General features: G+C 37.2%; 1 protein-coding gene and 1 long non-coding RNA gene across 51 annotated transcripts in view; one reads left to right on the forward strand and one right to left on the reverse strand.

Annotated features, from left to right (window-relative positions):
* The window catches only part of LOC147653029 (uncharacterized), a 69026-nt gene that overhangs the window by 47655 nt on the left and 6202 nt on the right, over positions 1-15169 (forward strand). Inside the window, exon 3 of the long non-coding RNA XR_015287019.1 lies at positions 5637-5688. This is a non-coding gene — a long non-coding RNA (uncharacterized LOC147653029). The remainder of the gene's footprint in view (positions 1-5636; positions 5689-15169) is intronic.
* Positions 1-15169, reverse strand: part of TENM3 (teneurin transmembrane protein 3) — an 843796-nt gene that overhangs the window by 41728 nt on the left and 786899 nt on the right. For 27 of the 50 annotated variants that reach the window (XM_086889899.1, XM_086889901.1, XM_086889900.1 and 24 more), the window contains 7 exons: positions 14553-14769; positions 13368-13487; positions 12712-12973; positions 5898-6165; positions 5188-5331; positions 1279-1528; positions 807-827 (listed from right to left, as the gene is read on the reverse strand). In XM_086889899.1, the coding sequence (XP_086746025.1) occupies positions 807-827; positions 1279-1528; positions 5188-5331; positions 5898-6165; positions 12712-12973; positions 13368-13487; positions 14553-14769 (1282 nt within the window). The remainder of the gene's footprint in view (positions 1-806; positions 828-1278; positions 1529-5187; positions 5332-5897; positions 6166-12711; positions 12974-13367; positions 13488-14552; positions 14770-15169) is intronic. The other 23 variants (XM_086889918.1, XM_086889906.1, XM_086889907.1 and 20 more) reach the window with 1 other exon arrangement.

Here is a 15169-nt window from a genome sequence, read left to right on the forward strand (position 1 = left end):
TGTTTAAAAACAAGGAAGGAAAATAGCAGCAAAAGGAGAGAAAGGTACCAATGGGCCTGCTAAACTGTATACTTAGCAGATCTGCCACAAAGGTTTGCAGGGTTTCATGTCTGCAACAAGATTTTAGCATGATTTTTTCTCCTTATCAGGACCAGCTACTGTGGCAAACCAATTCTAAGCATCCACCTACTCTTCTGTTCTTGCCATTATTGTAGAGATGCCAGGATGGATGAATACTGTACTACAATCCTCTGATTACTGTTGTTTCTATGACTTATTTTGTAAGTCTTGGTGTATTTTAAAATCTTAACTCCTGGAGTTGTGTTATTGTTATCTCAACTTTCATTATTAAAAGAAGCTCACATTTAAAGGAACAAATCTGTTAAATGAGAGCCTGAAAAGATTCAGCATCAAAAGGCTAATGAAATGAACTCCCTTGATACTTTTATATGCCATTCTCATCATACTTGGTGTATCTGATTAATGAGTGAGTTTTGATAGGATCAGCAGAAGTGCTGCTAGCAAGGAGTGAGCAGAGATGAGGGAACAGCAAAGGAGGGCACACACAAGCATAACAAGAAGCCTGACTGTGGACAGAGAGTGATGAGAAAAGAGGAACTCATCAGAAAGGACGATACAGCCTGACAGTTGACATAACTAAAACATATGAACTCATTATTTTTGAAAAATACTCCTCTTTTCTAGTAATACATCTCAGAAATGACTTGCCCATTATAAGCATTCATTTGTTAAAAAAGAAGGAAGAACAGTTAGAAAAATATAAATCTTCTTTAAGGAATGCTTACCTATGTCTAAAATCTTTATTTCTTGGTGGGAGCAAGTAAAAAAGAACAGAAAAACATTATTAGACAAACATTCAGAAAGGATGTTAAAAGATGAGAAGAAGGCAACATTTACATCTATCATTAGTGAAGTGGTGAATGATTGTCCCTTGTCCACTTATATTGACCACATACGTTAACTCATAAAATCTGCAGAATTATTACTTTGGGTAGATTAAACTCTCACATTTAGAAAAGCATAGTTAAGATATTTTAAGAGGATAAAATGTTTTCATTTCAGTTCTAAATACTTCAAAAATCTTTTGACTCAACTTTTGTTCCCAAAAGCATTCGCGAACTCAAACTTACACGATGTTAGAAATTCATTTAATTTCTTTGTTTCTTTTTATTTCTTAATTTTTTTTTCTTTTAAAAAAACTAAAATTTGCCACAGTAACTCATAACTGCAAAAGTCCAGGATGAGAAAAAAACATACCTTAGCTCCAGAACACTAGTTACATTTCCAGATGGGAATATCCGCCGAACGTAGTTGAAATCCCCCACGTACAGACTGCCATCTATCCCACAAGCTAAGGCAACCGGAGCCAGTAATTTATTACCATCAGCTTGACCATTACAGCTTGGACAGGAGATGCTGCGTCGTCTCCCGTTGCCCATAATGCTACTAACAACTGGGGGTTGCTGAGATATAAATTGATTTTCACCATTCCCTTTGTAGAGGATTCCTGCCAGATAATAGAGAAAAAAAACAAACCAAAACCCAATAACATTCATAAAAACTCTGAATGTATACACATTAAGTGATGCAAAAGTATTCTAAATATTCTTTTAGCTAGTTAGCGCAAGTTTAATGAATTTTTATTGTTTCATAACCATATTTTTCTCACTACAAAAAACAACTGTATTAAAACATCTATAGTTACATTTAGGTATACACATGCAAACATTAGATTATCTTGTCCACAAAATTTAGTAGAAACACTAAATATTGTAGCTCTTAAAACCCCAAAATATTTTCACTCACTATTTTTAAATGTTAATGATTTTTATAGTTATAATTCAAAATAAAAATTTTCATGCTGAAGGAAATGTAAAGCATATTAATGGAAGGAAGGTCTCTGTTTCTACATCTTTACAGTTTTGAAATAGCCCAGAAAGGACTGAAATTCTAATGTGCCTTATAAAAAAAGAAAAAGAATGTATTTGCAAATTGTATTCCTAAAGTCCTAGTATAATTAATTATGAATATCATGTCAAATGTAATCTGAAGTGGATTACTGTTGCAAATTGTAAATATTAATTAAAGAGCCACTTCAAAAAGTTGTAGATTGCCTCAATTTTACATTATAAAAGATTCTTTACTCAGCTCACAACAGAAGTGTTCCTCTGGCAACAAAGTCTGCCTCAATACCATATCTGCAGTTATAGGCAGTTATTAAAAATGTCAAAACAACAAAAAAAATGTGGTGCCAGGCCAACCTGCCTCTAAAACTTAATTCTGCTTCAAGGCATGAAAGAAACAATAATTTTGTGAAGACAAAGCAATGTGCCAGCGGTATTTTTCTTCCTTATAGCCTACGTAGGAAATATAAGAGGAAAAATGGATGCTTTATGTTAAATCTTCAGTCTTAGGGGAAAAAAAAAAGTATGTTAAAGTGTTGCCAAGACCCTCATTGTTCAAATCTCATGATGAATCCATTATGGTGTCCTCTTCAAATGGTCAGCTATTATGGCTCTACTTGTAAGTCACCATATATCTTTCCGTGGTATAATCCATGTAAACCACACGTCACTTTGTACTGTACAGAGACCTGGGTTTTATTGATTGCATGCCCAGAGTTTCATGCAGTTTAGAGCTGAGGGATACAGTAATCTTTTGAGAACTTTAGAAGAAATTTAAGATGTATTTCTCTTTCCCTTCTTACTCTCAAAGTGCACGATTTGTACTGAAAGGTAGGAGAAAAAATACTTTGCTTTCCTCTTTAAATGTTTTAGATGTCTTCACTGTTTCTCATGTTATAAAATGTGATTATAAATGTAAAACCAATATATATATGATAAAATTGGAAAAAATGAAAATGGTTTATGGAAATCTAATGGCAAGTAATCTAAGTAAGTAATCTAAATCAAAAGAGGAAGAATGTATTTTTCATGACTAGTTAAAGCCAGAATGCATTAACAGTACACAAAATCCCCTCTCCTATGATTACATCATTTATGACAATCATGGCACTATAATTTTACCTGAAATAGCTGAGTTCTACAATTTTCATCAGAGGAATTCTAGAAGTCAGCACAGTGCACTATTGCACCTGATTTATTCTGTCATTACCTTGAAAAATTGGTTCTTCACATTTCTCTTCTATTATCACAGACTAAAAGATGTACATTAGACTATTTACTGCAGTAGTTTGGATTTCTGTGCAAACACTGTCTGCACTCTCTTCTGAACAGATTTATGCATCTCATCCACCTTGTCATTACAACTCTCCACTTGGTTTATTCAATTAGACACACGACACTTTGAGAAGTCATTACTTGTCAAATGTACTCTTAAACATAATTTAAAGCCATCATCAATTTACCCAGTGAACCGAATCAATCTTACATATATATTTTTAATTATAGCTCTTCACATTTTTAGGTGGATTACTTTAAAATAATTTGCACAGGTTTTGTTTGTTTGTTTGTTTGTTTTTCTTTTTCTTTTTTTTTTTACCTTTTATATTACATACAATGACACCTTTCCCCTTCAGTTGGTTACCTTGTTTCCTTACCAGTCATAAGCACTGCTTTAGGTGTTGACTACTGTGTTACACATAATAACTGTGTACTAGGGGGAGACCTTCACGGGACATCAAGTACTGCAGAAGTGACTATCTTCCTGATAATTACTCTGGATTCCTCTCTTGCATGAAAATCCAGTGCTAGCAACTACTACTTTAAGCTGCGTGACTGCTTACTTCACCTTTCCTACATGCTTCCAGACAAGTTTTTCCAAATTTCTTCCTGTTCAGCATTGAGCTGAACATTGAGGTTTCCTAAGCATGGCTCCCTGTAAGCAGTTGCTGAGCAGCATGCTCAAAAAATATGCTTTGATGCCAAAGTTACTGTGCATCAGCAAATTGCAGCTGGAGAGAGGAGTGAGAATATGAGCAACAGCTCTGCAGACAGCAAGGTCTGCAGAAGGAGAGGGAGGAGCTCAGAGCCCATTCCCCTGCAGCCCATGGGAGAAGACCATGGTGAGGCAGCTAGTGCCCCTGCAGAACATGGGGGTCCATGATGGAGCACATATCCACCTGGAGGGCCAATGCCAGAGCAAGGGGATGTCCAAAGGAGGCTGTGACCCTGTGGGAAACACATGTTGGAAGCTCCTGGAAGGGCCTCTGGACACATGGAGAGTAGGAGCCTGTGCTGGAGCAGGTTTTCTGCCAGGACTCATGGCCCCACTGGAGCCATCTGCTCCTGAAATAGTGCACCCCACGGAGCATGTCCACACTGGAGCAGTTGTGAAGAACTGCAGCCTGTGGGAAGGACTCACACTGGAGAAGTTCATAGAGACTGTCTACTGTGGGAGGGAGCCCATGCTGGTGTAGGGAAGAGTGTGAGGAGTCCTTCCCCTGAGGAGGAAGGAGCAACAGAGACAGGGTGTGATGAACTGATCACAGCCCCCATGTCCCTGCACCACAGGCAGGGAGGAGGTGGAGAATTCAGGAGTAAAGTTAAATCTGGAAAGAAGGGAAGATTGTACAAGCTGCTTTTAAGATTGGTTTTCTTTGTCACTATACTACTGTGATTTGACTGATAATAAATTAAAATAATTTTCCCAAGTCAATTCTCTTTTTGCCCATGATGGTGAATGCTGAGAGATCTGTCCTTGTCCTTACCTCAGCCCATGAGCATTTTCCGTTTTCTCTCTCCTGTCCAGCTGGGGAGTGACTGGGTGGCTTTGATGTCCAGCCAGAGTCAACCCACCACAGCATATCCAACACAGACTGTTTGATGAATTTATTCATGCATATGTATTTGTAGGATACAGAAGCATGACATTTGATGTAAATCATAGAAACAAAGACTATCCTGAGGTGGAAGGGACCCACGGGATTATTTAGTCCAACTTCTGGCCCTGCAAAGGACAACCCCAAGAATCACACCGTGTGCCTGAGAACATTGTCTTAACACTTCCTGCCAGCTCTGACTGGCTTGGTGATGTGACCACTTCCCTGGGGAGCCAGGGAAGCTCAAAACATTTACCATTTACAGAATGTTCTATAATTTCCTTTTTTAAAAAATAACAGAGCTAATAGCAAAAACTCTGAATGAGAGACCTGAAGTGCAGAGCAGCAGAACAGTAAAACGAGCAAGAAGAAAATTAACTCCTCACCATTCTGAACATCCAATACATGATGCTTATCCAATGTCCAACCACCCATGTTGGAGGCATCCAGCTCATAACCCTGCAAAATGGCAGTCCGTTTTTCCCAGAGAGTTAGATCCAAGCAAGACTCATACTCGTAACCTACAGACACTGAAATAACAGCACATGTCCTCATTAAGTACAGGATCTCATTCTGAAGAAGAGTTTAAATAATATGATTTCTTTAAACTACATATATTCTTTTGCTCTCCTAGGACACATGAAAATTCCTACTTCTTTTCCATGTTGAAAATATTAACCAGAATCTTACATTATTAAAATATTTTTAGTTATTAAGAGTAAGTGAATTAAGACAAGTACAGAGGAAAGCCATTTTGTGATGTAAGTCAGACTGCTATTGTGCTTTACTTAAAGTACACAGAGTGTTCAGACTAAACACCATAATGTATTTTTAGGCTGAGAGCTACTTCATGGGAAGGAATAGAAGTCAAAAACATCACTTTTCACGTGAGTAAAAAATGGTTTCTTTTTCCTTCTGAAGGAATTTTTTCTCATAATTCAAAGCTTAGATTAGTGTTTTTTTAATATGTTTTAATATCCACTGATATAATTTTATTCTGCAAAACACTTTCTGCTTAATGGATACAAGAATTTGAGTTGTGCTTCCCTATGTTCAAGACAACATTAGAAGTGCAAAAATCCTCTGTAACACATACCAACAGCTTCAGATAATCCGTAGACCCTCTGATTGTATGCATCAGTTTTATCCCATATGAAGGTGTATGCTAGATTTGGGGATGCAGGGAACCATTTTTGGAAAAGTCTTCCCACCACTGCCACCATAAGATGAACCTTCATTAAATTAAATGGAATAACAGATTGGGTCATAGTAATCTTCAGCACAGATTTATATCCTGCAGCCCTGGAGCTCAAGTATGATAACTTCAAATCAGTTCCTGGTATTGTCGTTTCTTCATGAAGAACCTATACATTGTTAAGAGAAAAAGACAGTATTTAAATTATTTGGAAATTGAACAAAACAATGCAGCTATCACAAGAGGCTGCCTAACATATTTCATGACAATCCATTAAGAAATGTCATCTATATTTGGTCTTCATGGTTAAAAAAAACATAGATAAATAACAAAAATGTGAAATAAAATTTCATAGTTTTTCTAAAAGGTTAAGTCTAAGTTCATTATACTGAAGCTGTTTAGTTTGTACTTTTTGCTCAAGTGTTCCAAAATTGTCTCCTTTATTTTTTTGGGGGGCAAAGGAACCATGAGAAAATATTCCCAACAGATTTTTCCCGAAGAGGTAAAAAAGGATCTTTCACCTAAGCGAAAATTGACCCTTATTATGCTGCCACCCATGTCCCAACTAATAAAGGCATGAGTAATAAAGGCAGTAGAGCCTCTAAGGAGAGCAAAGCTTGAGATTTGGGGTGAAATGCCTAATTTCTCCTGTAGGAGCAAGAAGAACTTCCAGGTATTTTATTATTTGTATTACCAGTGGATTATAAATGCTTTAAACTAGAGCATTCTTCCATTTATTTTGAAGACAGATAAGTAGGATGCCTCAGGGAAAGTTTTCCCATATTTTCTGATCAATATTCACTACTCAGATATCAGCTTATCACTTTCACATTTCAGAGAGGTGGAATGAGTCAATTTCATTTTTAAAAGGTTCCTCCCCTCCTCTACCTTGTCATTTCCTCTGAGCTGAGAAGCTTTTGTGGGTGATGGATGGATGCAAAATGTTTCTGTGTAATGTGGATAAAGGCAGCCTATATTGTTCTGTGCCTCAGTCAGAACTTTAACACAGCAGCCAGCACTTGGAGTGAACAGCTACCAGGTATGCTGCTTTATTGAAACAAACAAAAGAAGAAGAAAAATGTACCTAGACACATTTATAAAGGCAATGTTTCTTTTGTGGAGAGAACAAAGGTTGCAAAGAATGCTGAAGCACAAGCCCAGAACCTTAGCGGTGTTACAGGAACACTCTTAGGAAGTAAATTAAGAAAGGTTTACTTTACTTTCCTATCTCCTGGTCCTGAAGTCTGAAGACTAAACACCATTTAGTACTAGTGGAAAGCAGACTCCAGGAAGAGCTGTGTCACAAATACTAGGCTTAAGACCTTAGTAGGATTACTAAAACCTGGCTAACTAAACAACTACTGGCTAACTACTAAACAAGTGCTGTTAGCAATCTATGCAAGAGAAATACTTGGACACTGCTTCTAAAAAATTGACTGTGTTAGGGTAAAGTAATGTGGTTGATTCTCAAGGAGGGCAACACTTGCTACACCATTCTCTACAATAGCATTTTTGTTGGATCTAGGGAAAGATTTATACAGTATTAATTATATCTACTTCCTTCCCAATAACAGTCACAAAAATTCAGAAATACTATTTTGACTCATTGTCTGGCATAATGATTTACATCTGATACATGTAGACAGACATAAAGCTGTTGTTCTCCACTTAGACTATAATAGAGCTGTAGGAAATAATGTAGGAATTGGAAAATATAAAACAAATGAAATTATGATTTTTAAATTCTTAATTCTTATTCTTTGAATATTTCTTTGTTCCCCACTAAGAACCTGCTGAAAAGAAGTGAGAAGTAGTCACCTTGAAGGAGGTGAGCACAGCCTCATTTTCCTTTGTAAATCTAGTCTGCTTTCCCTCAGCTCAATATACAGACAGTGTCTAATCCAGAGAACAGGCAAATCTTTTCTACATGAACAAAAACACCTCTCCCTAGAGAGGTAAGTGATTGTGAACACATTCCTTTTCTGAGACTTTGAAGGAAAAAGCACAAACCACCCAGGAGCAAAAGACAAATTCCTCCTCAAGACATCAGCAGGACTCTCATATACTGCACATTAAAACTAGTCTAACAGATGGAGGTCTCTGTAAGCAAGAAGAGAAAAAGAAATAATATGCTTGTAATAGGACACAATTTAATGGACTTCAGTGGTCTCCTGTTACGACCATTGCTTCTTTTACAACTGCAACTGTGGAAGAGCAGTGTTAAACACATAGGTGGTCTTCCAGTACTCTTGGCTGAGATAAGAGGCAATAAAGAGGACACCTTGAAGTTTCAATTTTCAAGAAATTCCACTGTGTATTTGGATTACTATCAAATTAGAAACTAGGACACTCATGCGGTTCTCAGCGAGGTTTGAAACAAAACCCAAACCCCTATTATTAGTTTCTGCAGAAGCCTCAAATGCCTGCTGGAAATCTGACTTACAACTTCCTTTTTTCCATAAAATATCCCCTCTAGTAACTTATTTTCTTGAGAACTTTAGAAATGCATAGGTAAGGTTACGCAACTCAATCTCTCTCCCAATCAAGCACTACAAAGAGAATTAAACAGTTTAATGTTCATCCAAAAAGGTAAATCATCAAGCACAGCAGAGGGCTCCTATGGGAGCCATGACAACACATCAATTGTAAAGCAATTGGGAAAGTCACCGGGAATAAAAGTCACATCAGGAATCACCAACACAACCAAGCTGTCTGTACTTCACCTTTTCCAGACTAAGTATCAAACTACCTTCAGAAAGGCTGATACCCTAAGGGGACTGAGTTATTGCCCAACCGCCAAGTTCTAATGGCTGACATTTTACTTATGGATGATCAAGCTTCTCTTAAGGGCAGCTATGAAATATTTGACTTGGGGGACTGAGATAAGGGTCACCTCAATTTTCACAGAGTTTGTTGTCCTGAGAGTTTGAGCTGGTGTCTGAGTCACATAAATTGTGCAAGGCTCCTCGTCTCTTATGGCCATCAGGACTAAAGCTGTCCAGGCTCTAGAATGCTTTCCTGCTCCAAAATATGATATGACTCAACTGACATGCTCTGATGGTATTCAAAACACTGAATAAGTAATTCAGTTAGGGGGAGAAATGCCTGCTGTGTTGCTGTGATTTTCTTTTTTTTTTTTTGGCAAATTGAACAAATTCAATAGAGGATTTGAGGACAAATTTCACAAATGAGTGCAAACTTTAGTCCTAGTGTCAGAAAAAGGTTGTTTGCTAGAAGTAACAGCTGAGCTGCTGCATTAAAATGTAACATGATCTAGGTTTGAGGGGGTAAAGATGGCATTTTTAGATACTGGCAACTGCTGCTATTACATAAAGGCTGAGATTAAGGAGTACCAAAATTATACTTCAAGTAGAAGCTGAAACTGCTCATTTCAAGACAGAAAAAATGTTTTCCTTAAAAAAACAAGCCTTCCCCTACAATTGAGGCTCTTAAATTAGCATTTAAATCAAGGAGAAATATAAAGGGCAAAAATACTTGTTTTTTCTAGACTTAAAACATGGTTTAGGTACCACAGAGAAGAGGGGTAGGAAAAAGCCACATACATGCAGAAATATAAAAATGTGTCTGTAACAGAATACAGAAAATGGTATACATAAAGTCTCAAAGAGAAAGAAAAAGAGAAGAAAACCATAAAATGTGCTGGGAAAGGAGATACACAAATTCAGTTCTCCATTTTTTTCTCAGCATGAACTTTACATTTTGATGATTTTAGGTAGGTGAAGTTAGGGTGCAGCATCCATTGAATACTAAGATTTTTGGATATCCTATTATATTGTTAGTTTAAATGTTGAAGCAGGTTAATTTCTTTGCTGAAAATCTAGCCATCCTGAAATTACCAATAATTATTTTCTTAAGTCATTGCAGTTCATATTTTATCCTGAATTCCTCTGGGTATATAAATTTTGCCAACTTCTGCCGTATACTGCCTGTAGTGAGAGAGAATCTGAGGAGAAGAACCTTGAATGCATCATTTGAAGGAAACATCCAGTTTTCATTCTCTCATGCATTTGAAGTGATGGAATCAAGAAAATCCGGACCTGCAGAAGGCATCTTGCAAGCACATGTAAGAGTGGATAACAGAAGTTTACGAGAGGGAAACCCTCAAATACTCAGTTTCAGAAGTGCTCACTGTGACTCACATGGGTTTCTTCCAGACCACATGGCAATATATGGAAAACAGATATCTTAGGAAATTATTAGGAAAAAGAGAGTAACAGTATTACCTAACACATAAAAGCAGCTCCAACTTAACCTGAACTCCCTCATCTGCATGGAGTTTATTGCCTCGTTCCACACCGATTAATCTCAGCTACTTAAGTCTAGGCAAAGCATGGTAACTTGCAATTAATAGCAGATAAAATCATGCCTAAGCAGTCCAAATTTAGTTAACATGCTATTATCAACCCTCTTGAGTAATGATCTGTTGGGTCTGTGATCACCTCTTTACCCACTGTGTTTGTTCTTTCCCCTTGCTTGCCCTTTTTTTTTTTTAAGTTTGCTTTCATGCCGCTCCTTTGGCACAGACTTTAATTCCCCCTCTGATCAATCTGGGATTCATAAGCCACTAAGTACACTCTTGGAAACATTATCTCCAAAGGATGATGAAGCACTTCAAGGGATGATGATTACAGCAGCACATCTTTTTCTCCTGCAGTACGTGATAGTGAGTGCTGTCACAGCACACGAACAGGGTGGCTAATACTGCAAGAGCACACTTATTTCTCTCTGCTTTCCTCCAGTCTCACAGACTTTAAACTGGCATTGCCTCTTTTTATATGAAAAGATCAGCAGCAGCTCCTCCGGAGCTGAACATACAGTTTTGAACAGAATCTGGTTCTGCCCATCTTTTATGAGAGGGCTAATTTTTTGGGGGTGGCAGATTGTTGAGTATTATGCATTTCTGAGGGGAACCTGATCCAAAGGGGTACATGCCAGTCACAGCTGTGCAGTTCCCACTTGCTGAAGCAGAAAATTATGTGTGGCAAATATATGTGTGGGAAAAGCAAAGAATATAGAAGAAAATACGGCTTAATGTTTTTTACACTGAACTGGATTTTTGCATACATAACAAGAGTACCATTTTCCCTCGTAATAAACCACCCAGCAGCACCAACTGCCTAGCATCCACTGAGAATATTCTTCCTTCCAGCTGATTTCCTAGGGAGGCAACTTGACCCAACAGTCCTGCATATCAGACCTCCCACCTCACAAATTTTGAACCTGGTAGACAATTTCAACCGCATTTTAAGTAACAGTAGAAATCTCTAAAGATAATTCAGTTCCTTTATGTTCGTAAAAAAAAGGGTTCCGGTAGGGAATAGTCAAGTTGAGACTCCTGTGAGAAAGAAGAAAAGGCTGAATGCAGTCTGTGGGGAAGGACTGGATGTGACAGACAGATGGAATTATGGCAGTGGGTGGGAATTAGTAGGAATCCAGACCTCATTAGTCCCTCTGCTCATGAAGTAACTTGTTTACCTAGACACTACAAGTGTTATTTTTTTAAATCTGTGTTTTTTGACAATCTTCTATCATAACTTTTTCTTGATTTATATCTAGCTAACCCATTTTCCATAATTTCAGGAACTGCATCTATCATCTGTTGCCAAAACAAGCAAATCAGAGATGTTTTTCAGTGGACTCTGTTTTGCAAATACTTTCATTTAATTGACTTGCAGCTATCAAAGGCACAGAAATGATAGTGAGGATAAAAGCAACAATTTCCTAGCACAGTCTAGATTTGTATGACTGTTTAGTTGTAATTTTCTGACATCTTTCCTTTAAACCTGCTCTTACCATGAATTGCTTAATGATTTAGCTGTTTTCTTAAGAGCTCTGCATGAAAACATTTGAATAAATTTTCTGTGTTTCTCTTGAAGAGGCAAGGACATTTCTTAATGAATGTGAAAAAGAATGCTCTATGTAATTATGACATTGTGGAAGTAGGGGCAAGAAAAAGAGAGAGAAAGAGGGAGGCAGAAGGAGGACTCATTCACTAGGAAAAGTTTGAAAAACACTGAGACGTGTATTATTCTTAATATGCAACTGAAATGCTTTAAGAACCAAGAGCCTATTCATTGTATTAATGATTATTATTTGAGATGGAGGAATTTAATACACCTATCTTGAAAAATTAATTAAAAAAAACATTTCATCTGTAGTTTTTCCCACTTAAATCAAGGTTTGGATGTTAAGTCTTACTTTCAGTATTACAAGTTCGGAAAAAGTTGATTAGACCACAAGCTCACTGGCTTGTCCTCAGTGTTGCAGAGAGTTCTTTTATTTATAAAAATCTGTGTGTAATGCTATTTACTAGGACTAAACAGATAATTCAAATTGTGTGTCTCTTTAGGTGGAAAAACACCTTTTCTTTTCAGTCTCTGAGGTGACTTCTAACAAGAGGGTAATCCTAAAAGGCCAGTGTACTAGAGTATGTCCTGTTTGTGGGCCAGTGCTTGAACACTAAACACATTCTGTAAATTAAGCGATGCAAACACAGATTTCTTGCTTTTCTTCTTCAGATGAAATTTTAAAAATCATCTCACAGAATAAATAAATTGGTCTGAAAATAATCACATGTTGCAAATTCCTGGCACTTACTCAGAATGACATTTTTGAACAGCAGTGCACTGTTTTCCTTTTGGTTGCTGACCACTAGCCTGAGATAAAATTTGTGTTTATTTGAAATACACCTTACCTGTGTCTCTGGGATGATAGGACTATCTTCAGGAGAAATTCTAAAGAAAGTGGATAAAGGCGATGACACTATAACAGGGTTTGGCCTTACAAATCCGCTTAGATCACAACTGGGAATGTCATTCTCTTCCTTCTTCATGACAAGGGTATCCATGACATAAAAGACATTCCAGGGAATCCATACTGTGTGATACTGTGTCAGGAACGGTGATCGCTCAAACACCAGTGTCAGAGAGGCACCGCCATTTGCTACCAAGTCAAACCTAGGAAAAAACCCCAAGAGGGCTAGCTAGTCAGCAAATTCCCAAAGCCACCCACAGCCTCTATTTTACTGATTGATTCTTCATTCCATTGTACTGCTCTGAATGCAGAATAGCTCTATTGGGAACAATGGAGAAATCAATTAAATTACATTATACTGCACAGAGAGAGCAGAGAATTTGGGATGCTGCGTTTAAATTAAGCAAGTCCTTCTACTTCTAAAGTATATAATAATCAGTATGTTTTACATTTTAAGAATGTACAAAGTACAACTTTAGTCAATCAGTCTGCTAATGTCTTTTTTTCCTGCTATTTTATTATCTCAGTTTTACAAGCAGCTCTTCAGTAACATCTTTGCTGTCTTTATGACTTATAAGCACTTCAAAAGGAACTTACATTCCATCCTGGCGAGTGATTGTATATCCATAGTCTGGATAGTGTAGGAAGGAAACATTGACTCCAATGAGTGGTGTTCCATCAGCAGTTAATACTTGGCCTCTTATGACAGATGCAAGACTGTGAAAAAGATGCAGGATTAAATTACCAGTTAGGGGGTTTTTGTTCTTGTTGCATGAATAAAAGCTAGTGAGTGAACACACACACATCCACCCTTACCCAGCTACCCACCCTTCTCCACATGATATCAACTATCATTTAAAAAACATTCCTCAGACTCTAACCCTTTTACAAGATCACATAATTTACACTGTATAAACAAATGTCTTAGAATCCACAGATAATAATTTTGTTTCAGTATGTTGATTTTACTTGGGTTTATTTTGTCTGTACTGAGTTACTGAGATCAGAAATTAACTGAAGAATTTTAAGAACTTATAAACTCTATAGGTTCTCACTCTAAGTCATATTTCTGGCAGACTCTTAAAGAAAAATGTACTTTTCAATTAGTATCAAAGCAATCTGTAAAGCTGCAGGGACTATGAAGTACAAAATTTAAAAGAGCAATAAGGAACATTGGTGCAACAACTTTTAATCAACTGCTGTGCCCAAACACATTAATGCTGTTAAATTACTGCAAACGCAGTAGTTCTAGTGTAAATCATCTTCTTTCACTCAGTGAGATCCCAGACACCTGCTTCCTGTTACTGGCTTATTTTCAGGTCATTACTGCTTCATAGAGCACCAGTCAAATAGTTTATGCAATTATACTGTCGTGCACTTAACAGTTCTATTACATTAATTCATAATTTATATTATTTAGTGAGCTCAGTTTAAAAAGTGCAGCTTTGCTTTTCCTTCTGAAGTGTTTTCATTGCTTTGATATATTTCCAACTGTGCTAGCCCAAATCAACTGGTTAAATAAAGATTTATTTAATCATTAATGAAGTGCCCTGTTAGAATACAGATACTAAACATGGCAAGTACCTTCTGGAACCTAGTGGCACTGGTAAATTGAATTTTGCAGGAAATGAGACAAAACAAGCAATTCAATATATTAAGAGAAAAGGTCTTTGCTCAAAATCCACACCAGAAATTCATGGTCATAGCAGATCTTCTCCTCACACGAACCTCACACTCTCCAGTTTCTTTTGTGTTCATGAGTACAAGATAAGTCATGCTCACCTCTTATTAAAAGGGCTTTCCCCAGGTATGACATGGGTGCTTTCTGTTCCGATGAGGAAACTGATTCGGTCATAAAATGCTTTGGCAGCTTGCTGAGATGGCGACTGCTGGCTTTGGCTGATGATATCTTGGGGATCAGGCAGTCCACGACAGTAAGGCTGGTTTTGGCAAGAACTCTGCAAACAGCAGTCAGGATCCATACAGTCAACTAGCCCATCTGTTGGCAGAAAGTCACACAAATGAACAAACTCTTCCTCCTGCCCCTGTGCACTGGAATGAGCCAGCCAGCAAGGAGATGAAAAAGTTATGTAGTATGAAAGAACACTCATAATTAAGATTTTAATGAATTCATTTTCAATTAAAGAAAGAGAGTTTGTTTCCTCTGAGTTCTTAAACTCCCATGGAAATCCATGCAAGCTGAATATACTCAGTATCATGTAAAAATGAACCTATTTATTCAATACTTTCCTAAAAACATGTTGAACAAACCAGAAAATGAAGGCACTGAGGCTCTACATACACTGTTAAGTTACAAATATTAAACATTTTAGGCAAGCCTAATTAGTTTTTATGTGAGGTTATTTGACTTGCTAGAGAAAAGAAACAAGTAACTCCCA

Source organism: Cyanistes caeruleus, chromosome 5, assembly GCF_971803275.1.
Source record: "Cyanistes caeruleus chromosome 5, bCyaCae1.hap1.1, whole genome shotgun sequence".
NCBI lineage: Eukaryota > Metazoa > Chordata > Aves > Passeriformes > Paridae > Cyanistes > Cyanistes caeruleus.